The 26,583-nt window shown below is 35.3% G+C and overlaps 1 protein-coding gene across 3 annotated transcripts in view; it reads right to left on the reverse strand.

Moving 5' to 3' along the window:
- Nucleotides 1-286: 286 nt before the first annotated feature.
- GALNT1 (polypeptide N-acetylgalactosaminyltransferase 1) overlaps nucleotides 287-26,583 on the reverse strand; it is a 96,384-nt gene continuing 70,087 nt past the window's right edge. For all 3 annotated transcript variants that reach the window (XM_037508652.2, XM_054694098.1, XM_054694097.1), the window contains 8 exons: nucleotides 20,866-21,073; nucleotides 17,352-17,522; nucleotides 14,934-15,051; nucleotides 13,011-13,191; nucleotides 12,019-12,158; nucleotides 8,238-8,336; nucleotides 7,642-7,776; nucleotides 287-2,963 (listed from right to left, as the gene is read on the reverse strand). In XM_037508652.2, the coding sequence (XP_037364549.1) occupies nucleotides 2,817-2,963; nucleotides 7,642-7,776; nucleotides 8,238-8,336; nucleotides 12,019-12,158; nucleotides 13,011-13,191; nucleotides 14,934-15,051; nucleotides 17,352-17,522; nucleotides 20,866-21,073 (1,199 nt within the window). In that variant the 3' untranslated portion in view covers nucleotides 287-2,816. The remainder of the gene's footprint in view (nucleotides 2,964-7,641; nucleotides 7,777-8,237; nucleotides 8,337-12,018; nucleotides 12,159-13,010; nucleotides 13,192-14,933; nucleotides 15,052-17,351; nucleotides 17,523-20,865; nucleotides 21,074-26,583) is intronic.

Here is a 26,583-nt window from a genome sequence, read left to right on the forward strand (position 1 = left end):
CAATCTATGAATATATTTTTATTGCATTATCCTACAGTGTCACCCTTTTGTAGTTTTCAGAGTAAAAGTCTTTCACATGTTTTGTTAACTTTCTCTGTAGGTACTGTATTTCCTTTATGTTATTGTATTTTAAAATTTAATTTTCATTTGTTTGTTGCTAGTATATAGACAATACAACTGAGTTTTATTTCATAATCTACAAAATTATTAATTCTGGTAGCTATATCAAGCAAATCAGAGATTGGGAGAAATGTCATATAATTAGAAACACATCTAATTTTCTAAACAGTAGAAAGTGATTTGCTCTTTGTGTATCTCCTCACACGTATCACCTCAGAAACACTACCTTCTGGTTTTCTTTTTCCTTTGAAGAACATGTAATTCTGGAGTTAAATATGCTCTTTTTATGCCTTTTTGAAAGAATAGGAAAGTACTGGAAAGTACTAACTCCTGACAGAGGAGTCTGTTTTTCAGCTGAATGTAGACTAGCAAAATGAGGACATGGCCTACTTGTTGCCCTTCATTTGCAGAATGGTAAACAAAGTACTGTTTTTTTCAAGAATGCCAACTGGAACAGAAAAACATTGAGTGGGATTGGAGTGAACAGATTGGGGTTCAAATTATCTTTAGTTGTCACATTTATGAATTCCTCACTGGTCAAATAATCCTTTTCATCCTTTGCTTTCTTTTTCATTCATTCCTCTCAATTTAATTTACAACAGAGTGATTAGCATACTGCTTAATCTACAAATTGCTCCTAGCAAACAGGCATCCATTTTAACTTCAAATAAAACCAATGTAAGGCACAGCTATTCAGGAATAGTTTATATTTTCAAAGTATTTAGGAATTCTTTAATTAGAAAAATAAAGGCAATGGGATTATCTATAAGGTTCTAAAAGTACCCATGAATTGAATCACTCACATTCCCCTCTTAAAAACAAAACAAAACTTTAAATCACATTGCTGTTTTCTTACAGTAAAGAGTAAGATCAAGCTATGCTAAAGTACAAAAACCTGAAATTCTGAGCATGAAAATAATTTATTGATTAGACATCTGGTTTATTCAAGCATTAGGCTTACTGAAGATAGAATTAACAGAGATTAACACAGCTCATGGAGTAGAAAAAAATTTCCATCCAGCACCTGCTTCATTTCAAATTTTCTGGGGACAAATGTATGCATTCTATACTACAGCCTCACCCTAAAACATCCACATGTGCTTGATATTAACTTGAATAAGATATGAGAAACTTTTTGTACACTCAACTTGGCAAATATCATTAGTGATGCAACTTTCAGAAACATTCTTATGCATAAGAACTAGCACTGCCTGCAGTGAGTCTCTGATAATCAAAGAAAAGAATATCATTAAATATAATCTTACAAAGAGGAAGGGAGATATATGCGCTTTTGCCAATGGAGTGCTTTACATACCAGGAAAAATGTCATGAGATTTTTTTTTGAGATTAAAACATTAATTGATACTCTGATCATTTTGTTATACTAAAAATCAGAGGTACAAAGAGAAAACTAATCTACATGGAATTTAGGGAAGAAATGCAGGATTGATAATCTTGAACAATGGCTGCACTTCTTTGGCCAACTCATTAAAAAATGCCAATTAAACATTTTCAGTCAAATTTTATTTAAAAAAAGGCAGTAGATCAACATTACAATTCAAGAACCTAATCTAAATATGCACTTGACACTGAAGCACATCCTAGTATGGAGTGAAAAAAGTTTTCCAAGAAATCAAACACCCAAACAACAAAATCACTTCTGCAGGCCTTTCGTTGAGTGCAATCATGAACAAAAACTGAAGACTTATTGCTGTGAAAACAAATCTGTAGTACAGTAGTATGAATCTTGGGTTCTAAGCATAACGGGTTGAATCAAGAAGTTGAAAATCTATTAAGAAATTTGTGGGGCTGTGTGTGTAGGTGAAAGTCTATAAGCCAGTTGACCCAAGAGCAACTGAGATATCTAACTTGTTCAGTGAGACCAGACATTATTTTAAATTTTCATTTTTTGAAGGCATTTAAAAATTACAATTTCAACAGCTCACAAACCAAATTAAAAAAAAAATCGTAGAAAGTAAAACTACGTTCAGAGAGCCATTTTTTAGCTCAATTTAAGCACCCCAAGGAAAAAAAAGCATCCATGACTGTTACAGATAAACAAAATGAATATCATTGGAATCAGTTTTTTTCCCCAGTGAGGTATAAAATCTATATAGAAATTTGATACTATACTATAACAAATTGTACTTATTATAGTTCTGTTTTGTTTTCCTTTAAACCCTGTTTAATATAGTTTTTTTAAATTGCTGTAAAAATGTTTTTGATTTTGGATCTAGTTCCAGTTCGTTCATTTTTTTTAATATCAATTTTTAATATACTATCTACCAGTTCTAATCAGAAAAAAAAAATCTTGGAAATTTCTTCATTATGACAGCACGTTCAGCAGAAATTACTGATGTACCGACCATAGAAGGTGCAATTCTCTGGACAGCACATCTTGATGATTGTTTCACTGTCTGAATATTCCTTACAATGATTCTTGATGAACAATCTTTCAATCTTGTAAACATCGGTGTGCACAGTCTCGATACTATGTAGTTTCACGTCCTTGGACAGGAAGGCTGGTTCACAGCTAGTAAAAAGCGAGAGGAGTCTAGTAATGGCTGATAAACCTTATATCCCGCAGAGGAGGAAAAGTACTTTTCCTTTTTTGCTACTTAAGAATGTGGCAGAAATGTTTGCTGAGGTAGCCCAGTCAATCCTTATTTTTTTCTTTTTCTTTTGTAAATTTGGTCTCAGAATATTTCTGGAAGAGTGACGTTTCGAAGAAGCCACTGCTGGGACCGGCTTCCACTGCAGTCTCTAATGCTGGGCACCTGGCTATCTTCTTCTGTGGCTTTATCCAGGCACTGGTTACTGTTCACATGCTGCAGGGTTAGTTTCTAAAAGTGACAGGTAAAAAAAAACTCAACATGAAAGTGCAAACCAAAGCAGTTCAGCCATCATTTCTGGTGATCATTAAATTCCTCTGTAGACAGGTTTTTAGATAATGTAAGTTATCTAAAATACAATGGAGAAAAGGTATCTATGTAAAGACAGCATTAAGATCTACATGGGAGGGAGAAAGGCACTAGGGCATAGAGGGTTACGATGGACTTGCAGTAAGGTGACCTAAATTCTAAGTCCCGATTCTGCCATAACACTGTGAGAAATTTTATATTTTTGTGCTTCAGTTTCCTAAAAAAAAAAAAAAACAGATTAATGGTTCCTAATTTAAGATCCTCAACCTATTTTCAAAAAGCTATTTCAAAAGTGCTTCAGGATGAGGCTGCACAAATTACTTCTGTGATTCCATCCTCAGAGACTCAGCTCCTTTTAACTCAGGTCTTTGAAATTATAAAATTTATAAAACAGCCCTCAATAAACAGCTGATATATGATCATTTCAAGAAGACAAGAGAGATCAGTATAACAGCCACATACTGACTAATGCTAATTATCCTGATATTGTGCCCCAATTTAAGGTCTTCAAAGGAGCTGTATAGGAATTTGCATTAATTATCCTATAAGTGCATATAGTTGATCCTTGGACAATGCGGGGGTAAGGGTTGCTGACCTCTTCATGCTGTCAAAAAGCTACGTGTAACTTTACTAATAGTGCCTTAAACAGTTAACACGTTCTGCATGTTATATGTATTACGTACTATAGTCTTACCATAAAGTGAGCAAGAGAAAAAAAATAGAAAATACATTTATTGTACTGTATTTGTTGATGCTATGTGTGTTTTCTATTTACAAAATGTCTGTATAAGTGGACCTGAGCAGCTCAAACCTGTGTTGTTCAAGGGTGAAACTGTACAACTATAAGGTAAGGAAATATTTAACACAATTCCGGAACATTTCATAAGGCTTCCTTTATACCTATTTGAACTTAAAGCAAAATCTAATGACTGTATACAACTATTTTAGTTTTCAATCACTGTGTGATCAAAGGGAAACTTGCAAAAGGTAGGATGCGTATGCAAATGTCACAGTTTACTATGAAAACTTACTTTAGGTTCAGCATTATAGAACTCACTTCTTACATGCATGAGAATAGAACCTGGAAGAGAGCATGGCTGTGGTTTTTACTCTTTAAACTGTGTAGTTTACTGGTTAAGAGCATGTGTTTTGCAGTTAAACTTTTCTGGAGTGAACCCCAGATTTGTCACAGATGAATATATGCTCCTGAGCAAAAAGCTCTGAGTCCAGTTTTCTTATCTACAAAACGGAGACAAAATTACTTATCCAGTTTGTTTCCTTACAGTAAGATAAGGTATATTAAGATAGAGTATAGAAAGTGCTGCCTTGCCCAGATTAAGTTCTTGATAAATGGGAAAACTCAATAGTCCTGAGCAGCCATAGACACAATCTGGCAGCCTAGGAGCAAAAGCTCCCCATGCACAGTGCTTGAAACAAAGCAGGATGAGAGCCCCTCAAACATGCAGAAGGCCCTGCAAAGCTGCTGTGAGTGGCACCCTTCATAGGGCCTACTGTTTATATAAATAAAATCCAAACACACCAGAATTTAGTTGGTGACTTGGCCATTCTCATCCCAATTTCTCAATGTGTGCTTCACTTAGATTAAAATAAACTTGTAACAAAGACATATCCCTGGCTGTTGTTTAATTGGTCATAAGAAAGGCCTCCCTTTAGGAGCCATAGACTGGAGAAGAACCCTGTTCCAGACATGACTCTGGCTGACAGCAAGGATAGACTTCTGTGGAATGTCGTCACTGCACTTGGCAGTACTGGCTAGTCTTTATACAGGAAAATTTTCGTCTACTGGACAAATAAGTGACAGATAGCTAACTGTACTTGTTGAAGGGAGAATAAAATCTACAGTTATCATTGCATAAAGTTTATCGGCAACCTAGAAAGAAAAATCCCAGTCTTTAAATACAGCTATGTTTTATTTGAAAAAGGATAGTAACTCTCTGCACTGTGTAATATGGAGACAGAAATAGAGAATATATAACTTCACATAAAGATAGTAATGGTATTATGGAAGAACCTAGGGTCAAGAATACCAGGTCACATGGCAAAGCTGAATAAAATGTGGCACTTACAATAAAGTTATATGTACTTAAAATGAATGCCAGGTCTGACCATACCATTTACTTCTCTGTGACCTGGGGCAATTACTTTTCATCTGGGCTTCAGTCTTCACATGTAAAATACTGGGCTCTAGGGTTTATTTCTAGGTTCCTAAGATTTCCTGATGTATTACAGATTACTGACAAAAATATTTTGTTATTTTCCTGATTGCTGTTTCTGATTTATAGAGACAGGTTAGCTCTGAGGGCTACTCCCTCCGAGCCTCCTTATGTAGTTGGCTCAAGTCATGGAACTTGTGTGGTGGCACTACTCCTCTCTGCCCTCTAGCAATCTCACAACGACAGCTTTTCCCTTCTCACAGGTGTTGATCCAAAGGGTGCTCCCTGATAAACATCTTGAACCCTAAACTTGATCTCAAAGTCTATTTCTAGGAGAACTTACCTGCAAAACTCAAATTTTATCTCAGGAAAACACTTTGCAAAGTGATCCAGAAGTTTAAAACTTGATAATCACAATGGGTTCTTTCTAAATATCCAAACCATTTCTAGCACCTTGCATATGAATCAAACATTTTCTTTTGGGATCACTGTTGTTGCAAACTGCATAGGGGGCCTAGCCAATATCCATTCTTACTCCTCTCTACCTCAAACCGTAAACCAAATACCTATTTTTCTAGCCCTCTTGCAGCTAGGTGGATCATTATGAAATGAAGTTCTGGCTAATGAAATATAGCAGTGTCTGCTGAGGAGGAGCCACAAAAAGCGTTTACCTGATAAATACTAATAATACACATGGTACTACATTTCCTCTAATCACCTTCCTACCTTGAGTTGGGATGTGATGGTAAAAACCACAGCAGTCATCCTGTGGTCACAAAAAAAAGGTAAGGATATTGCAGCAAATATTATCTCTGACATTGTTATGCCACTGACCACACCAGAAGCCACTTACCTCCAGACTTATAGGGATTTTATTTTCCTAACTATGTCTATACTACTATAGATCTTATATTACCTAATTAAGTGTCATTTTTCAATGAACATAAAGCTGGGAGAATTTTAATATTTTAATTTTTTAAAGTATTTTGTTGTTACAATGACAGTGGGTGCCAATGGCACTTACTCTCTGGAGTCTGATAAACTAAATATCCCATAGTTCGTGGAGCAGCTACATTCAAAATGGCAGCAACATGCATAATGGAAAACCCCAGAACAGAACACATAGGCCATTTCCAATGGTCATGTTAACTGAGCTACTGCTTCACCCTGTGAAAGGAGACTCAGAGATCCTTTGCCCTCTAGGATCTAATAGTGGGAAAGACTGAAATAACCTCAAAGCAGCACAGCATTATAGAGGTCAGAGACTATTATAATTAGTACTGAGAGCTAATTTCTGACTGGAATTCATGGAAGTGGTAGCAAAGCTAGGTCCTGAAGAATTATAAGACTTGTTAGGCAGAGAGGACTGTATGGTCTTAGAGGGAAAGTATAGGGCATATTCAAGGAATATCAGGTTGATGACAGTAAGCAAGCCAGGGTCTGTATATGACACAGCAGAGGAAGAAAAGAAATCCAAAATCCTAACATTGGAAATCTCCATTTAAAGGTAAGAATGCAAAAGAATGAGCCAAGTAGATGAAAGGTACAGAGAGAAGAAACTAAACAGTAGCACGTTTAAAGTCAGTGGAGAAGAGGATTTAAAAATGTTACCTGCTTAGCAGTTGTTAATGATACACAGAAGTTAAAGAGAGACAGGAATGCTCCTGGCTTTGCTTTAGGAGTGTTTCTGTAGAGTCTCAGGCCAAGGCAAGAGTCATGGCTGGATAACCAGAAAGAAGCATGACTGACTGCCAGCTACCTCCCTGCCATCACATAATGCAGGAGAAAAGTATTATGTATATATAATGTAGGAACAAAGTTTTTTTTTCTAACAAAAAGAACCAGCATAACACATGCTGAATATGCTGGTGCTAGTTCCAGAACTGTAGAGCAAAAGCACAAATTGGGAGGTTAGCCAGGTGTGAGAAGAGGGAGAAGGGCTTAATGAAGATGCTTTGGTTGAACGAGTATCTTTTAAATACCTCTATAGTGGATGGGTGGGGAGGAGAGGCTCCAGAGTAAACAAAGGTAAATTTAAAAAGTTTTGCTGTATGTGACACTGAAAAATTAGGATGAACCAGAGAATTTCACTAATTAAAGCTCACATGAATTAAACTGAGCTGTTTAATTCAGTATTTTAAAAAAACCTACATACTGTTCCATTTCCCCCATGATAGAGTGCAGAACTTAAAGACTTACATGAGGGAAGAGTGGCTACTTAGTAACAAGGATCCAAGGGCTGGAGGTAAGAAAATTTAATTATTGGGGAGATGAAAACATTTATATTGTTTTCCCTATCTGCCAATTCTTAGAATATAAACAATTTGATCCACATTCAAACTCCACAGAATTGTTTTAGTTATAAAGTATGTAACATATCCCATGACACAGGCAGTAGTATTCCTATATGCAATTAGGGAACTCACCACTGGGTCGTACTCCCAAAGCTGGTTGCCTTTTAGGTGGTGGCATTTGAGCATTGTGACTGGGCCATTAAGTTTGGAGACATCTAAGCAAAGGTCATCAGTTCTAATTTCTTTGTTGGCAGTGTAAGAGAAAACCTTAAACAAAAACAAAAACAAAAACAATGCTGTAACACTAAAATAAATTAGCATTTTTATATGCCCCGTAATTGGCAAGGGAGGAAATAAGTATTTAAAGATAAATATTTTTGAATTTTATTAATGTAGTGGAGAATGACTCAAAACTACCACTAGAACAGAGAGGAAATCAAAATGACCTTGAGCTCTCATTATACTGAATATATTGTAAAGGTTGTCATCTGATTAGAAAAGGCAGTATCACAGACTGCAATGTAAACAGTTCTCCCAAGGAGCCTTTTACAAATGTTTCATTTAAAAATAATCATTCAATTGGAGCCTCCCTTCTCCTAAAGGGCTTTATTATTTTTTCTTTAAAGGTAGGAAAATATTTCCTGAATGATAAGATGAGATTAAAAAAGGGCAGAAGATTAAAACAAGCCCGAAAATTATTCCTTTCAAAGCTTTACTAAAACACTCACCTGATTACCTCCCATACCATGACAGTTAAAAATTCCAACTTTTTCATTCTCTTTTCTAGCCATGTTATCTAGACACTGATTTGTTTCCACATTCCGTATCTATGGGAGAATAAAAATATCAGGAGTTACAGGAGGCTAGCTCAGCAAACACAAACATTAAAATCAGTCTAAACTTCCCACTAAAACAACCTTCAATTGTTGAGACAAGGATGATGAGTTGTGGGGAAATAACTATCTGGCTACCTAAAATTCTGTGGTCTTAAGAGTTTATAATTTGTGTTTCAGGGAGAAACTCATTACAATACCAAAAGTGAGTATTTTCTGATCAAAGAGTTTGGTGCTTGGCTTAACTGGAAGCCTATGCACGGTTTGGTGCAAACAGCCCTCTTTTATGAGATATCAGTCAATTAGATAAAAGCATTTAAATCAGTTTCAGACTTTGGAAGATTATGTTAAGCAATGCCTCTTGATATGCTGACTCTTCTGAACCACTGAGTTTAAAAGCATGTGGTAGTTATTTGAAAATCCTAAATCTAGACCCATGGATGTATTAGCAGGTAAGTCAGAAGGGAGACATGTAACAAGGTATGTCATCCTATCATGTAGGTAAGAAAAAATGTAATTTTGTGTTTGTGGGATCAGTTAAAATCACAAATAAGCAACTTACGAACAAATGTACAGTCTATATATTACTACAGTATTTTAAAAAGACACCGACAACTCTAAATGTCTTTTTTCCTTATAAAGATACAAGGATGTAGGTATGTAAAACTATTATTCCTGGGTGGAAGGGAAGAACTGGGGCTTTTGCATAAGAGATTAGGTTTAAAATCAAATGACCCAAACCCTCTATGACCTCTAGGACCAACATCCTAACAGCAACCTACTTCTTTCTCCCTTGCCTTTCCAGTTGAACACCTTGAGGGTCATCAGATGTCAGCATAATTTTAGAACACAGTAACTTGGAAATGTCACAAGAAGAATCTCAGATTTGCTGAGAGCTCTCATGGTGGTACCACAAACACATGTCCAAGCAGAAACTGACACCTAGCGTGCCCGCAGAATTAGCAGTTTTTCTTTTTCCTATTAGATCCAGCAATTTCTTCAAACCCTTTCTGAAGTAGCAAACTAGGTATACACAGCAATCACTAAAATAGTTTTTGACTTTAGGAAATTAAAATAATTGTGAATGTACTCATTCCCGGGAAACAGAAAATATTAGCACCTAAGTTTCTGCTAGTCTTTTTCAGAATCTTGGTACCTCCATTAATGATGGCAATGTAGATAAAGGATTTCTGAAATTCAATGTTAGGGAATCTGGATTCACTTTTTCACTCTCTGCCATTAAGGGATGTATTTGTTAAATGTGGTTAGATGTGAGAAAAAAGCATGGGTGTTAGGAATTAAGCACAGGTAGTCTGGCTTGAGAGTTTATGTTCTTAATCCTATCTCTTCCATTTTGTAGCTGTGACCTCAGCAATGTTGTTTAAACCATTTATTTATGCTTCAAATTACTTGGGAGGTGGGGAAATAGTACCTATCTTGTAGTGTTGATGAGTTGATATCTGCAAAGCACCAGAACGATGCCTGAGAGTTCATGTTCAGTCACAGGATTATTAGTTCTGCCTCTTAAAGAAGCAATTGGTAAATCCATAAGATTGGCTAAAGCAAAAAACCTCTGAATTTCTTATTTTTGTGGGCATTATTCATAATATTCAGCTCCTGGATTAACAACAATTAGATGTTACAATGAAACACATTTGTTCAGTTCCACGTAATAGAGGAGGTGTGAAAATCACACTTAATAAAGCCAGAGAGTCTAAATTATACTAAGGTTCCCTTTTACCATAAAATCCTATCATTTCAGGTTTTGCTGGACCCTTCAAGTATGAAAGCAATAATCCCTAAAAGCTAAATTCCAGTTTTTAGTAAAGGCAGGTTCAGGTGGGCAGAGCTAGTGTCACAGTGTAAGATTACTGGGTGCACTTGAGCATGATCCTGGCCACAGAAATTGGAGGTTTAACCTGCACAGTATGACTTGACATTAAGGAAATGAAAGTTTAAGACCAGCTGCTTAATTAAAAAGGCATATAAGCAGGCCACAGAGGGTAAAATCTGTTCCTTTATATAGTGAGCCAGCTGGGAAGATGTGGGTAAAAGGCAGGCTTGCCTAGGCAATTATCTACTATGGGTTAGACAAGACTCTTTGTAAAATGCTGATATTCTGGCCCAGCGAACAATGCCTTAGTGTCCAAATTTGGGTCAGTTAAAAGGAAAGGCAAGTTAACAGGGACAACTGTTACTGAATGTTCTCATGTCACACCCCAGGCCTTTCTTTACTGGAAAGGGCCTAGAGCAAAGAGAACAGATACTCATTAACAAGACATCTGTGAGGAGCACTGAAGGAAGTCAACATATCCACCATTTATCAACTTATAAAGACTTGCTAGAAACTGCAGATTGACCCAGTAGAAACAAAATTCCATACTATAAGCAAAGCATTTTGAGTTATTCTTTTCTAGATCAATATAGTTTACCAAGATTAAGGCAGGAAGAAAAAGATTTGAACAAACTGATCACAAGCATGTAAATTGAAACAGGGTAAAAATATCTTTCCATACACAAAAGCCCAGAACCAGATGGCTTTATGAAAGTCTATCTAACCCTTAAAGAACTTATAACCATCTTTCTTAAATTATTTCCAAAAATCCAAGAAGAGGGAACATTCCCTAATACATTTTAAGATGCCAATACTACCTTAATACCAGAACCAGATAGACAGCACAAAAAAAATATAGACCACTATCCCTGATGAACACCAATGCAAAAATCTTCAATAAAATACTAGCAAACTGAATTCAACATTATATCACATGGATTATACATCAAAATCAACCCTAGGGTTGCAAAGATGGTTTAATATATATAAATCAACATGATTCACTATATCAACAAAATTAAAGATAAAAATAATGAGTAGATACAAAGAAAGCATTTGATAAGATTCTGTACCCCATTTGTGATAAAAATTCTAACTATGGGGATAAGAGGAACTTACCTCAATATGAAAAGTCATATATTATAAACCAACAGCCAATATGACACTTAACGGTGAAAAAGTCAAAGCTTCCTCTTTAAGAACATGAACAAGACAAGGATGCTCACCATCACCACTTCTGTTTAATTTAGTAAGTTTTTAGCTAGAGCAGCCAGACGACAGGAAATAAAAGGAATCCAAGTTGGAAAAGAAGTAAAACTATCACTTTTTGCAAGTGATAGTATTAGAAAACTTTAAATATGCCACTAAAAATCTACTAGAAACAATAAATGAATACAACAAACCAAGAATTGGAACTCCAAAGGAAATAAATGGGTGCTAAAAACACAATTCATTATAATTGTCTGTCAAGGTTTACTTGTGAGTTCATTACAACTATACTTTGAAGTTCAAGCTTTGCCTGAGATTAACACTAGGACACTACTAGTTGTAGCAGTATATGGTTTCAACTAAATGGGTTAGTTTGTTGAAGACACTAATATACTGTAACAAAGGTCCAACTGTGAAAGGTTAGAGTAGAGAATTCTTTAATAAAATCTATGATAAAAAATTAATGAGGTTTAAAGTTAAAAGCCAGATTGTGTCAACAAACAAGAACATCCCCATACCTTAAGTTACATAATTTTACCATAAAGATATTCCCTTTTTGGAAGTTTAACTTCTATTATTTTTCATAAGTTAGCAAAAACATAGTAACTTTTTTTTTTTTTTTTTTTTTTTTACCTCTCCCAAGGAGAAATAGTGACGTGGAATCTGAGAATCGGGATAAATATTCTCTAGGTACCAAGAGAAAGGTTTACACTGGAGTTTGTGTCTTAGACCAAGTCTTGATGCTATATCTCCATAATCTACTTTTGTAACACCTGTTGAAAGAATTGACTGAATTATTAATGTCCTTTTAGGTAACACATTCTATTTACATATTACATTTATTAACAAGTCAGATTAATGGGAAATGTATCATTTGATAATGTGTGATTACACAAGTGGTATTACCATAAGCCCACCTATCAAAGTATTAAAAAAAATTTAAACAGGTTTTGTTTTTTCAAAGAAAAATTAATGTGAGAGTGAAATATATGCTAATATTATGCATAATTATAACTTAAATGGTATCAGAAAATTATGTTAAGAAAAAAAACAAAAATTAAGATCTATTTTGCTCAAATGTGAAAGACAGAATTTATTCCCAGTCAGGTTCTCACATACAACTCATTGAATTGTGTACCCTGCCACTTGTCAGTCTTATAATTAAAAAATGAGAATGAAATAGCAACAATGTCAGGCAGACTTATAGCTGATATAACAGCTAGTCCCAGAACACTTTGAGTGACAGGAAAGTTACTAGAGAAAAGTCTCTTTGGGCATGCTACCGGGCTCTACACAGGCCTTGAGCTACTTGACACTTTCACATAAATGTTAAATACTGCAGTGAGGTTAAAACAAACAAATAAATATGGATAACACCTGAGTTAACAGTAATTTATTGCAACAGTGACCTGGAAAATTTATTATTATTGTTAATAACATACCAGGATTCTGCTGCTAAGCACTTTCTCTACTGGGCATGATTTCATTTACTCCTTATAAGAACAAGTGAGGTGGGTGTTCACCTCTGCTCAAAACTTCTCAATCCTTTCTTATTTCTCAGGACACACAAGGATCAGGGCTAAGAAAATCAGAGTGTTGTAATTCTAATGCAAAATAATGCTAACCTGGAGAAATTATATAGAAGAAATTCTTGAATTCATCCATCCACACTTCTGCAAGTCGTCTGTTATTTTTATTGATAATCTGCCCTGTGCCTCCTGGGAATGTGTAAGGAGTAGCTTTCCGAAACACATGTCCAACATGTGAGCAGGTAACAATCTCCAAAGTTCCTCCACACTGCCAAATCTGAAAATAGCAAAGATGACCATGTAAGGCACTGATGTTTTTGTTTTTGTTTTTTAAAGATTGTTCTATCAATCCGGTTTCATAGTTGGAATTTCACAAAGTCAAGGGCACAGAGAGGAGTTCCTGCTATATGGTCACAAAGTCAATGCTTCTTCAGGAGTGAACCCTTCTGTAATTTTTGGTTCTGACCAAACTAGAAATTGAAGGTTAAATTCAGAAAAGGTAGGTTACAGGCTAAATAAGGAAAGGCATGTGGTCTAGAGCAGTGTTTTTCTAACTGCGGACCATGACTCATGTAAGGATCATAAATTCAAATTTGAAGAATTACAACCAATGATTGCTAAGAAGGACATACTGTTTCATGAAATGTTTACATTTTGTGTGTGGTGTATGTGTAACGTATAATGTATTTATTAACGTGGTTCACAGTTAAAAAAGAAAAACACTTGGCCATGGAGTATTCAGCCAGAGTCCCACCTGTTCCCCCTTCTCTAAAATCTGTGTCACAGGTATATGAAACAGAACCTAGGATCTAAACTGGACCTCTCACAAATCAATGGGTGATAACAATGATGGTGATATTTGTGAGAAATAGTGACATGTACCCTATTGTATTTGCACAATAAAAACAGAGTATCAGGGAGATCAAATATGGTTTCACTTTTTTTTTTTTTTTAAAGATTTATTTACTTATTGATACAAGCAGAAGCACGGGAGGGTGAGAGAATTCACCAGAGCCAGAGCGGAGAGCAGAACAAGCAGAATGACAAAGTAGTACACTGCAGAGGGGAGCAGTGGGCGGCAGGAGAGGTCTGCACGCCATGTGGGACCCTCACTTGGCAGCCGGGGATCGAACCGGTGCTGCAGAGGCTGCGTGCAGCTTCGCAACCCAGCGCTCAACCGCTGCGCCACCGGGGAGGCCCTGGTTTCACATTCTTAATGAAACTACCTTTTTGTTCCTTCCAAAATCCATTTTCCATAAGTTAAAAATCCAGTAACTATTTACAATTAAAACACATTTTTAAAAGTTTCAATTTTATTTAGTATTTAATATGTCTGCATAACAATTTACCCAGGTCATGAAGTGTTACAGGTGGTCAGGATCTCTAAGGTGCTTGAGAGTCCAAACCTCTCCTACAGTGAGGGGCCAGTGACACAGTGGCACAAAATGAGCTAGCTGGTTCAAATTATAGTACAGTTCAATGTGTTTCCATTATGAGTGTCTAAAGTGAATTATTTAAAAAAAAAAAAATTGCTGATTTTAGAGAACATGACATCCATAAGACTTTTACATAAGATTGAACAAAATTAAATTAGAAAAATTTCAGAATTCTCCTGTCCTTTTTTTATTGAAAAATATAAAGCTGCTAGAGTGACTGTTTTGTATAAGAAAGAACAATTTTTACACCAAAGCACAAAGCTATTATTGAAAGAGAAATTATGATCTTGGCAGTTAAGTACCAAAATAGCATACATACACATATGCTTTAGAGCATGAATTTTTAGAGTTTGAATTACCTTCTTGAAAATAACAAAAACAACCAAGGAATCCTGTGTAAATTTTATAGCTATTGAGATAACTGAATTATTTGCTTTACATAGTTCATAATGAACCCTTAACACAAATTCTAAGCTGAACGCTCTGAAGTCCAATTAAACTCATCCAGTTCAGTTATTTTTTATTTAGAGAGAGAGATAATATGAGTTATTAAAGTATATCACTTTTTCCAAGGGAAACTTACCCTAAAGGAAATTTCTAGGTTTTCTCCTCCCCAAATATCCATTCCAGCATCATATGTTCCAATTTCTTGAAAGTAATCTCTGTCTATTGAAAAAAGGCCTCCTGCCATTGTAGGTGTTCTGAAATGCAATTATAATTAAACTAAGCCAGGAGTTTTAACAATTTAAAACCTAGTTTTTGTTTTTAAGAGTAGTTTTATACCCATACAGTTAAAAGGTACCTATGAGTAGGATGTTAAGAGAGAAAATAGGGACAGAAACCAGGTATTGGCAGTTTCTCCATTTTCTTTTATGTGTGAATTTTTAATATAAATGTGGGGACAAAGTATTCATGAAAGTTAAAGTGCTTCAGTGAACAAGTTTCAGCTTGAATTGCTTTATAACCATTAGAAATAAACCTGTCAAATTTTTCTGGACAATGCCAGCATTTGTTTTTTTTTAAAACAAATTTCTTATTGACAGAAAAAAGCACCTTGATAACTGTTCATAACTACAGAATAAAGTTATTCTCGCGTTCTTTAGGAATGTTCCTGGGGGGCATTCTGTGTTACTTGGTCTTTAGATGTGACTTGTACCAAATTCAAGCTGATCACTGGACCTACTCTCACAACTGCTGCCTGGGGCTGACGTCACACTAATTCCAAGAACTCTTCCTGTCTAAAGTACCTTTCTTGGTCCTCACATCCTTACTGAGTTTCCATCTCAAGTTCCTTAAGTTAAAGCTATTTTTCTTACTCCTCTCCATCTGCTGGGCACCTAACTCGGTGTTTCCTTGCAACTACACATGCAGTTGACTATATTAACTTGACTCATGTTAGCAACTCTGACATGCCAGGTTCTAATGAGTAGCTAACATTGTAAAGACATAAGGTAAAACAGGATGAAAACAATGCAGCCCTTTCGCTATACCTAACAGGAAGCTTTAAGGAAAAGAGAAAATAAATTACAGAATAAAACCAATATAGTCCTTCTAATGGGGTCATCATCCTGACCAAATATGGTCTATTCTCTGCAAAAGAGAAACCCAGTTCATCAAAACATGGTCCACATAGGCAGAATGATTGGGGACAGGTAAAATTAAGTAGAGAAATGATAATGAAAGAGGATTTAAATATCAGTCAACCATGTGGTTTCACGAAAGGTCAGTATGAAGAAAAGTGGTTTCCAACTGGGAGAAAAAAATTATATTCCAGGGACAAGAATACTGTTGAGACCATATTTTAGGATGAACTGGCCACCTCTGCAAACCTAAAACAGTTATCTCATGCCCTAGTCAGGCTGGCACTTGCCTTTCCAGTAGAAATAGTTCTATAAAAATAGGGCTTATTTTGATTTTAGAAGAGAAATAGAATGAGATAAGTCTAATATCTTAGGAGTCAAAGGCAGCAGACCAACTCCATTATCATTTAGTATGAAGGTTTCTTGGCCTGGGTTTTTATCTCTAAAATCCTAGAATAGTATGCTAAATTTTCTGTTTGTACATGTACATTCCCCCTCACCCTCAGCAGAAAAGAGTCAGATTTTTCAAAGTGATCTGCCATCTATGAAATGTTCAGGAACCCATGATTTAGACAGTGATTTGATATATCAGCAAAAGAGTGGAAAAGTCCCTTTAGGTTGGTTAAGGTGAAAGAGCATAGAATTAGTGAAACCTCTTCTTAACTCTGCCAAAAGTGGACTTGAATTCACGGAAAGCAGATCTGAGAGGCCCAGGATAGAAAGTTAAAGCTTGGTTCTCAGTTACTGAAGATACAGCAAATGACGCAACTGGAATAAATCCCAGGATGGCATAGAAAGCTCAAGGTCTCTATTTAAAAGTTCTAAATATCATGGAGATTTTATCCCTTTCTGGGGAAAACAAAACAACCCTATACTTGAAGAAGTGCAAAAAAAAAATATAATGCTTTTTTTTATGCTTATGTCAATTCTAGTAATTTTTATATTTGAAACAAGCTTTTCTAACCTCACCAATCAATAACTATCATTCAAATGGTACAAGTCTGAATCTACAATCTTACATTTTTGGTAAGGACCCTGTTTTAGGTAAAATTTTCACGTATTTCACATTTACAATAATTAAGGGACAGTTTAAGTTAAATGTTATGTTCCTTAACCACTGAATGAAGGCAAAAATATGACTTATAGATTGGCAAATGTTCACATAAGAAAGAACATATACACGTCACCAGCATTTCTCATGTGATTTATATATAAGAAAAATTCTAATTTTACTTATTGATCAGAGGATACTGATGTGTAAAATAAAATACTGATGTGTAAGACTGGCTCTTCACTACATACATAGTACACAAATGATTCATGTTTCTCAAAACACACTTATTCTTTTGATTTAATTCCCCAAATTTCATAACCCCCTGCCAATAATACTGTAGAAGAAAATGTTTGACAAATTTAGTTACCTGACTGGAAGAGTCCGATCACCTTTTCTTCTATCCATTTCTCTTTGGGGAACAGGATACCAGCGAAAATTGAGTTTCCAGTTGAAGCCACCATAGGTCATATCGGAGCCGGCCATGTACTCAAAAGTATCATCACTGATGACATCAATGATAGGACATACCACTGTTCTCCTAAAATCATAAGAGTAAAATGTTAATTTATAGATTCCCTTTTGAGGCCTGCCATAACAACTACATATTAAGGGTTTTTAAAATAATAAAATACATTCTCTAATGTTAAAGACAATGGTAAAAAATTTCCTGGTAACGCCTACCAAGCTAGCATCATCATTATTTATATCTACTTATAACTAATTGGTAATCTTCTGCCCCTATTTCATTTATACATATTTGCCTAATGTAAAAAAACAAAAAACTTTATAGTTCTCAAAAATAACCCTTGGCTGTAAGTCTTACAACAAATGACTTTTTTTATAAACCTGAAACAATTCACACATGACCATAGCCCCTTCTAAGAAAGGTGCTCTACTCACAGTCCTTGGAAGCCATATTTTAGAAATCTTTCCCTCCCTGTCCAACTGGTGTCATATTTAAGAAATCTTTCCCTACTCCAAAATCATAAAGATAATCTCTTGTATTATCTTCAAAAAGAATTATATCTTTGTTCATATTTAAGTCTTCAGTAAGTCCCCATGGATTTGATTTTGGGTATGATATGCAGAATTATCCACCTTCATTTATGTACCTTATGGATAACCAGCTGTTTCAGCACTATTTATTAATGGTCTTTATTTCCCCCTCTGCTGTAATATCAGTGCCTGCTCTGCGATAAATTGAATTTCCATATAAACATGGGAGAATTTATAGACACTATTCTCTTTCATTAGTCTAACAGTGAATTACTACATCAGTACGTCACTGCCAAAATTAATAAAGTTTTGATAACTGTATGTGACTTATTCTTCAGGAGTATCTTAGATTTTTTTTAAATATGCATTTCCATATAAATGTAATAATCAGTTTCTCCAAGAAAATTCAGTTTAGATTTCCACTGGAAATTCACTGAATTTATAGTTCATTGTAGCAAAATTGATGTTCTTATGTAGATATGGAATCTTTCTTTCTACTTACATTATTTTCCAGTCAATGTCAGTAATTTTCTATTTCATGTATCTTTTGTTAAATATATTTGTAATTATAGTCCATGATTTCCATTGCTATTATAAATAGTATTTCTTTTTACATGATATTTTCTAACTATTCCTTGTTGGTGTAGAGATGAAACTGACATTTCTAGTGATCATATGTTTGGGATCATTGCTAAATTTTCATTATTTTTACTGTGTTGTATATAGATTATTTTTCTTCATTAAAAAACATACTCTGCAATTGTCTACACTTGTTTTTTTTCCGGTTCAATCCTTATAACCCTCAGAACCCATGACATTTAATAATATCGGAGTAACAGCTATAATTCAGGGCATCTTATCTTGCTTCATGTCTTTTTAAAAATACTTTGAACATTTCTCTATTAATATGATGTTTGCTTGCTACAGGTTTTTTCTTGTTAGTTTTCAGCTATTCTTTCTCAGATCAGTATGTTTCCATTTTATAATAGCTTACTAAATAATTTTAATTATAAATAGACATCTGTTTTAGTTTCTTCTGTATCAATTAAAGTGACCATGGAGTTCTAGTGACAGAGATTTAATCATAGTTTCAGAAATTGCTAATGGGGTATATTATATGAATTGGTTTCGTAATATTCAACTAAGCCAATTAAAATACATCTAAATATGTATTTTATATATACATATGTACATAGATGTATGTTTGTATCTTTTCCATTTGGAATCAATTTGTTGGTACTGTGAGATTTTTGTATTAGTGTTCATGAGTCGGTTTAAATAATTTTCCACATACTTGGTTTTCACATCAAAGTTATACTAGTCTCGTTGAAAGAGGTGAGTTGGTTTCCTCTTTTTATGTATTTTGCTTACAAATTCTTGGGGAAGATTTGCTTTCCTAAACAAATTCCCCATTTCTTCCCACACCAAGGCTGAAACAAGTAAGTTTTCTTTGGTATGATGGGATTTCTTCATTCTTACACTGAAGCACAGGTGTCAGTATCTTGGCATTATACTGGTGGTGGTTGCCATTCATCATCCCACTTTGCACAGGCCTTGTCTTCTATATCCTGTCTGTTTACCAAGGCAGAAACTCAATATCCCCTGAAATTCAGCAGAAACCCTACGAGTAAAAGCTGGTCTGGCATTAGTGTTTGGATTGCTCACTTGTTCTCACTTCATTTTAAGATCCGCAAAATTCTTACTTTGGTGCCATCTCAGTGATGCAGTTCAAAATGTGTTTTATATTTTTTCCAGCATTTTGGCTTTTTCAGCTGGAAAAGTTATTCATGATACCTAATCTACCATACAGCCCAAACTGGAAGTCATTATGGTTATTACTTCTGCCAATTTCCTTTTCATACTTGTGTTATCACCTCCCATTGCTTTCTCTCTGTGGGTCCAGGTTCCTGCGTCATAAAGTTATGTGTTGTTTTTACATAAGTAAATATATCCTAAATCAGTCATCTATTACTTATAGAAAACAATTCACAGATATTCTATTCCTTCAGGCAATATTCTCCTCCTTAAAGCTGCTGTATCTTTTCATCAACTCAATGCTGATTTTTCCTATATTTTATCTTTGAAAAGGAACAGATCTAAGTCCAGCATCTACTAACAGACAGAATACATACAATGGCTTTAGCCCCTGCCATCCTCCACTTGACTAGCAAAAGTATTCCCTGCTAGAATCTTTATCTTAATGTAGATACAGGCAGTCTGTAGCTCAAACTGCAATGACAAGCAGGAATTCAACTATTATGGTCTAGCAGGCTGAAGTTACTTTTTGTTTATTAGGAGAGAACCTAAGTCACAGGTAAGCAGCAGGTTAATTTTTTAAAAAAAATTTATTATGAAAGTACTACAGCCAGGGACATACATTGCTCCTGATGCCTGTCCTGCATTATTGAAGATTATAGTGCTTTTCTATATACAAATAAGCATTACAGGATGCAATGTATATCCATTAACCCCCTTCTACTTCTTGCTATGCTAAAAGCTGAGAGCACTAATTCCACAGGTATGACATGACCTGCTTGGCCCAGTGTTAGTCTCAGAAAGTAGAGAAAAGTGAAGGGTTTATTTTACCTTCTCTTAATTCACTGTCCATCTGATCTTCTCCTGCTTAGTGAACATAGCATATAGTCTACATCCTAACAACATGCAACCTAATCCATACTCATTAACAAGAGAGCCTGTAAATACACCTTCCAGAGTATGTCTTCATATTTAGTTTACAATACTTCATCACAGGTATTTTAAGGAATCTTCAGAGGAAATTATTTTTGTATTTATTGAAAAATACAGAATGGTGCTATTTACCGTTTAGGACAAATACACTGAAAATAAATTTGTAAACCCCCTCTCCGCCCCACCCCACCAATTACCTGTCATATTTGATCCTGGCTAAGAGAGGTTCCAGCCATCCCACTGTACACTCACAATGAGCATCTAAGAAGGTGATCACTTGGCCTTTAGACACAGCAGCTCCTTTCAATCTAGCTCTGATTAATCCAGAACGTTGTTCCATTCGAATTACATGAACTGGTACTTTTAATTTTTTCACATAACTCTCTAGAGGTCTTTTCAAAAAGTCTGAAAAATTAGCAAAACAAAACAAAAATTAACATGAAAAACTGTGATCTGGCAGGTACTACCCAGAAGTGAAGCAATTTTGATTTTGAATATTCATATTTCAGTCAGGTTCCCCGACACACAAACCAATTTTGCCTCAAGAAGTCTTTTATATCCCAAGGGCATGTCCTAGAGCTGCCTCCACCTTATTACAGGTAGATGCAGGAGCAAGCCTTTGGGCTTGGTGTCAACCAAAGATAGGCATGTCACCATAATCCTCTAAGCAGCTCCCTGTCAGGCATGGTTCCTTTTCTAATCATGCTAAGGATCAGGAATAGAAAGAAGGTAATTCTATAGCATTCAATCCAGACCGCAGCAGAGAAGGAACAGAATCTCCAATAGCTGCTGAAGTTCAGAAAACTGTGGAATTTCTTCAAAGGCAGAAACAAATGGTCTTATTATCATAGTTTTTTTACTACGTAATTCTTTTATTAAGAGGCAGGAAGTGAGATCAAGCTTAGAAAAGAAATGCTGGCTTACTGTAAGACCAGACAAACAGACAAGTAGTTACAGGTAAAAGTTAAAAAGGAAAGCGCACAGAACAGGAAGAGGGATAAAAAGAGGATACAGGCATAAGAAATTAAAGCTCTCCTGGAAAGTTCGGATAGAGCTAATTCAAGGATGCCCTGTTTCCAAAGTACATAATTGAGTTTAAAGAGTAAAAAAGGCTCAATGTATGCATTTTCATTTTGGTTATATTCCCCATACAATTGCACCCCCCCTTATTTTGATCCCAGTCTTTCCTTGCCACTTCCCCGCCCTCCCCACGTAGTGTGTCTCTGGTTTATAGTTGCTTGTTGATTTTGATTTTTACTTCGTATTATTTAGTCTTTTTCCTGGTCCTTTATTTAAGTTTTCTAAATTCTTGCAATGAGTGAGACCATCCGGTATTTTTCTTTTTCTTTCTGACTTATTTCACTGAGCATGATCCCTTCTAGCTCCAACCATGTTGCTGTTGTGCAAAAATGAAAAATGATGTAAGAATTATATAAAATATAAATTAAAAATAAATAAATGCATATAAAATTTTAAAGAAGTAAAAAAGGCTCAGGATCTTTAAGCAAAGAGAAAGAATTTTTCAGATCAGGTTCATTTGTGGAATTGAAATTGGTGATGATGGTATGGGGAAATACTTTTCTAACCAGTCCCCACACCTTTAGGTACATGAATAATCTTGGGAAGGAAAAACTTGACATGAGACTCTAGGACTCCTAACACTACCTTTGTCCAGCGGGATTCTAGTAATGGGAAGATCTCATTGAGATCAGCGTATACATATTAAGAGGCTCTTTAAATACTAAACCAAAGAACTTCCTGTACAGTAGAGAGAAAAAACAAGTAAAAATGAAATGGTTCTTGGTATTAGTCTGGTCAATCAGAATGATTTAATAATGAAATAATCAGAGATATGAAAGTTGTAAAAGATAAAGGCCTATGGATACCCACTAAACCAGTACACTGATCTTCTCCACTTCTGCTAATATGTTTCCTAATATATTTGAGATAGAAAGAGTATCTGGAGTAGAACTGTGATTATCACTGTGACATTATGAACCAAATTCTAATATCAGAAAGATATAACTTGATACTGAGTAAAAAGGTAAGGGCAGTGCCAACCCTGGAAAAAAGCAACATTTTGTAGTAGCAGTTGTCATTTGGGGTCTGTTCAGCATAGTGCTAGCTTCTTTTAAGCCACACAATGACCCTATGTGATTGTTAGTAGTTTTAGATGCAGAAAAGGCTGCATCTAAATGAAACGAATATGAAACGAACTGATTAAACTGACACAGCTTGGTAAAGGGCAGATCTAACCTGGGTCAGCCTAACTTCCAGGCCCACCTTTTCATCCACAGAAAGAAAGCCCAGAAGGGAACTCCCGAGAGAACAAATCATGACTATAGAATCACCTGATCTGACATGGCTTAAATTGTGTCCAGGGTTCAAACAATCTCATGTGGTAGGGTGTAAGATGTATCTATTCTAGTATCTTAGACTTGTCAGGATGGAGTATGTTATGAATGATGTCTTCCCAAAAATATTAGACAGCTTCAAGTATTTCTAAGAATGTAATTTAATTCCCAAGTCCCACATCTCTGAAAGCTATAATTATCTGTCCTGTCTAGAAACAAAATGAAAAATGCATAATTCTATGGTCTGGAAGTTCAAAAAAAGTAACTATTCCACAAATTTTCTTGGCATCTTTGTGGTTTTCATGCAATAAGGCCAAGAAATAGGTGTCTTCCTAACAGGTGATGCAAAATTATGGCCTCACGGCTGGATGGGGAATTAGGAGCTACTTATTTATGCCTCATTTTATAAAAATGAGGTTGGGGGAAAGTGGTAAGAGATTATGTTCAAAAACTACATCATCTAAAAAAAGCAGGGCGGGGGGGAATCTCATTTATCAGAGTAGCTTTAATAGTTACTGGTTTATAAATGAATCCCTAGGCATCTCCACCAGGAAGTGAGCTTGTCAGAGTATCAGGGAAAATTTCACTGCTCACAGCAAATACATGAGAAATCTAAGCCAGAACTCTAAAAAACAGTAGGGGAGAGTAAGGAATTTAGAGTCTTAATAAACCCATCTCCTAATCCCTACTAAGCAAGAACCATCATTTCCTTTTGTGTGAAATGAGAAAAACAGTATCATCTCAGATTAGGAACATTACATCAGTTCTAAGTCTTAAAATAACCTTCTGAATTGCCAATTACATAACTTCTGACATAAACTAGGGATTCATCCAGACTGTCTTCATCATAGACCCTTTAACAATAAAGTTATGATAGATGTGATATACATAACAGTTAAAAGAGGTCAAGTCCTGGGTTTATACTAAGCTTAATTTCCTCATCAATAAAATAGGGATAATTACAGCACCTGTTTCTCACATCTATAATAAATGAAGCTACTGCCAACTCAGCAGCTTACCTGTGAAATCAAGTACCCTAAGGCCACAAGAAGACTGTACATGCTACACAACCTAATTAGGAAGTTAGTATCAACAAGAAATAGAAGCCAGGATTAATTAACTGTTTAATTATTCTTTCATTCATTCATTAAATCAATGTTTTACTATGTAACAAGCACTGTCAGCACTGAGGAGATGATGGGAGAGATAGTCAATGGACAGTAAATAGTTTAGATCTCTTGTGAATGTTGTGGAAGAAGTGTAAAATGTCTGATGTGTTCAGACAATCATGACCTGATTGTGGGATGTCAAAGCTTCTCTAAAGAAAGCTTGATTCTAAGTAAACATGTGAGCTAAACTGTGGGTTCAAGATGTGACTGGATGCAGGCCAAGGCCGAGACATGCAGGCTTTAGAGGAAAAGTTTTAATCACCGAAGTACATGACCAAATTTACATGTTTAAAGTTTCACTCTGCAGCACTGTGAACAGATGGGAAAGGGTGAGAGTGTATTTGGGGGAGCTTCGTTAGACTAGTTAGTCTGTTTCAGCAGTCCAGGTGAGAAATGGTGATGGTTTGGATGCATTTCATGAATAGGAAAGAGCAGACTTAAATAGTTACAAAAAATAAAGAGCTTTCTTTCTCTGGCTTATAGGCTCAACAGTTAGTACCTAAACAAGAGAGCCAAAGAATTATTACAGTTAGTACCCAAACAAGAGAGACAAAGAAGTATTAGATAATTAGTCCACATAGCAAGACTGCAATTATAACCACACAACACAATGCTTCATGGTTTCCAACTATCAGCGATAGTGACCTAGAAAGTTTCCTGGTAGGAGTTAAAGGGGTTTTGAACCATATCCCCGATTAGGGGATCCGGGTTAGTAACTAAGAACCCCAAATGGAACAGTGAGGTGGACATCTGCCCATATTTCTCTTACAGGTTCGATGATTAAGAAGGGCCTACATGAAAAAGTAAAAAAGATAAATAGTATATGTGATTTTGTCACTTTAGAGTTGTTGGCACGTATGTCTTTCTGATTAGGTTACATCCTACAAAAACTATTCCACATAACCCTTCTCAGGCACTCAAAACAACAATAGAGAAATCAAAGAAAGAAATAAAAATTCACTTAAAAAAAATTCTCCTTGAAGAATAATTTAGCAAATATCAAATGTAAGTAAAGCAAACACAAGTCATTTGCAGGATAGACTATTTATCACTGCACTGATATTTATCACTGCTTAAATTAACTGCAGTTTGTTTTCTTAAAGAGGGATTAATTAGCAAATAATCATCCATATAAATTTTATGTTTCTACTGTCAACGGTAATTATTTGTTCTAATGTGGTATTCTTAGTTTATAACAACTGTCATTCATCTTCCCATTATATGTTATACTATTATTTAAATGTTTTATGTGATTATAAATTGTCTCAATTAGATTAAGGAGATAAGGTTCTTGAAAAGACAGGACTTATCTTATTCTTCATTTATACCTTTACAGTCTGGCAAAATAGTAAGATTTAAATTGTTATGAATTTGGAAATTATTCCCAACACTTAAGATATGATGTGATTAAAATTAATCATGATTAAATGTGTATCTTTAGTGTGGGCAGAGGAAAAAGAAGGTATAAAACTTAACTAAACCATTTCAGAAGATGCAGTGAGAGATTAGGAAAGACAGTTGAAGTTGCCATCAGCAGAGGCTGAAATGGTGGGTCGTGAAATTATAGCCTAGTCAAGGAAGGAAGAGTGAGCCATTATGTGTAGGTCCCTCCAAATTTTTCTTATGTCATCATAGAAACAGTGGCAGTAACACATGACAACAGTGATTCCTAAACAGATGTGTGTGTGTGGGGGGGAAAGCCTGGGAAATGCTGCTGTCATTGAATTTAATAGGTTTTTTTACTGATGAACTAAGTAGAACCTTTTCTATGCTGCTTTGTGATGCAGACCCTCCAAGAAAGATTCAGAATAAATGATGTTGGCCCAATGTACCTTTAATTACTATATATTCCCCAAAAGAGTATTTTAGGAAATTTTTGGAGATTCTAAACTTGTGAAAAATCTAGATTCTTGGAAGGGTAATTGGGTAAGAGTCACTTGTAGAGATTTTTTTCAGATTAGTCATAGTAAGTGTCACCTTTTCATAAGTTCCTTCCTCATCCCTTTATGCACCAAGCTTTAAATCATTTCTGAACTTGGAAATGGAAAATAAAGAAAAACCTAAGAATAACCTAGTGCACTAAGCCTCACCCAGCTAAGGATCTGTTTTGCTATAAAGATACTTCACACTGTACATGAAACTAAATTCCTCCATCCCTAAGTAGGATCCAGTCTTTCTCCACAGACTCAGGGATGCAGTTTTCCAGAGAAAATCCTAAAAAAATTATGTGGCATTTTTCACTGTTCTGCATAAACATTTATATAGCATTATTTCTTTTTGAAATAAGATTAAAGTGTGACACAAATTAAAAACTAATTAAAACAATAGTTTAAGTTTCACAAGGGTTTGTTTTTGTTTTTTTGTGAATGAGTTCAAATGCCATAAATATTTT

This window comes from Talpa occidentalis, unplaced genomic scaffold (genome assembly GCF_014898055.3).
Source record: "Talpa occidentalis isolate TD23 unplaced genomic scaffold, MPIMG_talOcc4v2.1 talOcc4.13, whole genome shotgun sequence".
Lineage (NCBI taxonomy): Eukaryota > Metazoa > Chordata > Mammalia > Eulipotyphla > Talpidae > Talpa > Talpa occidentalis.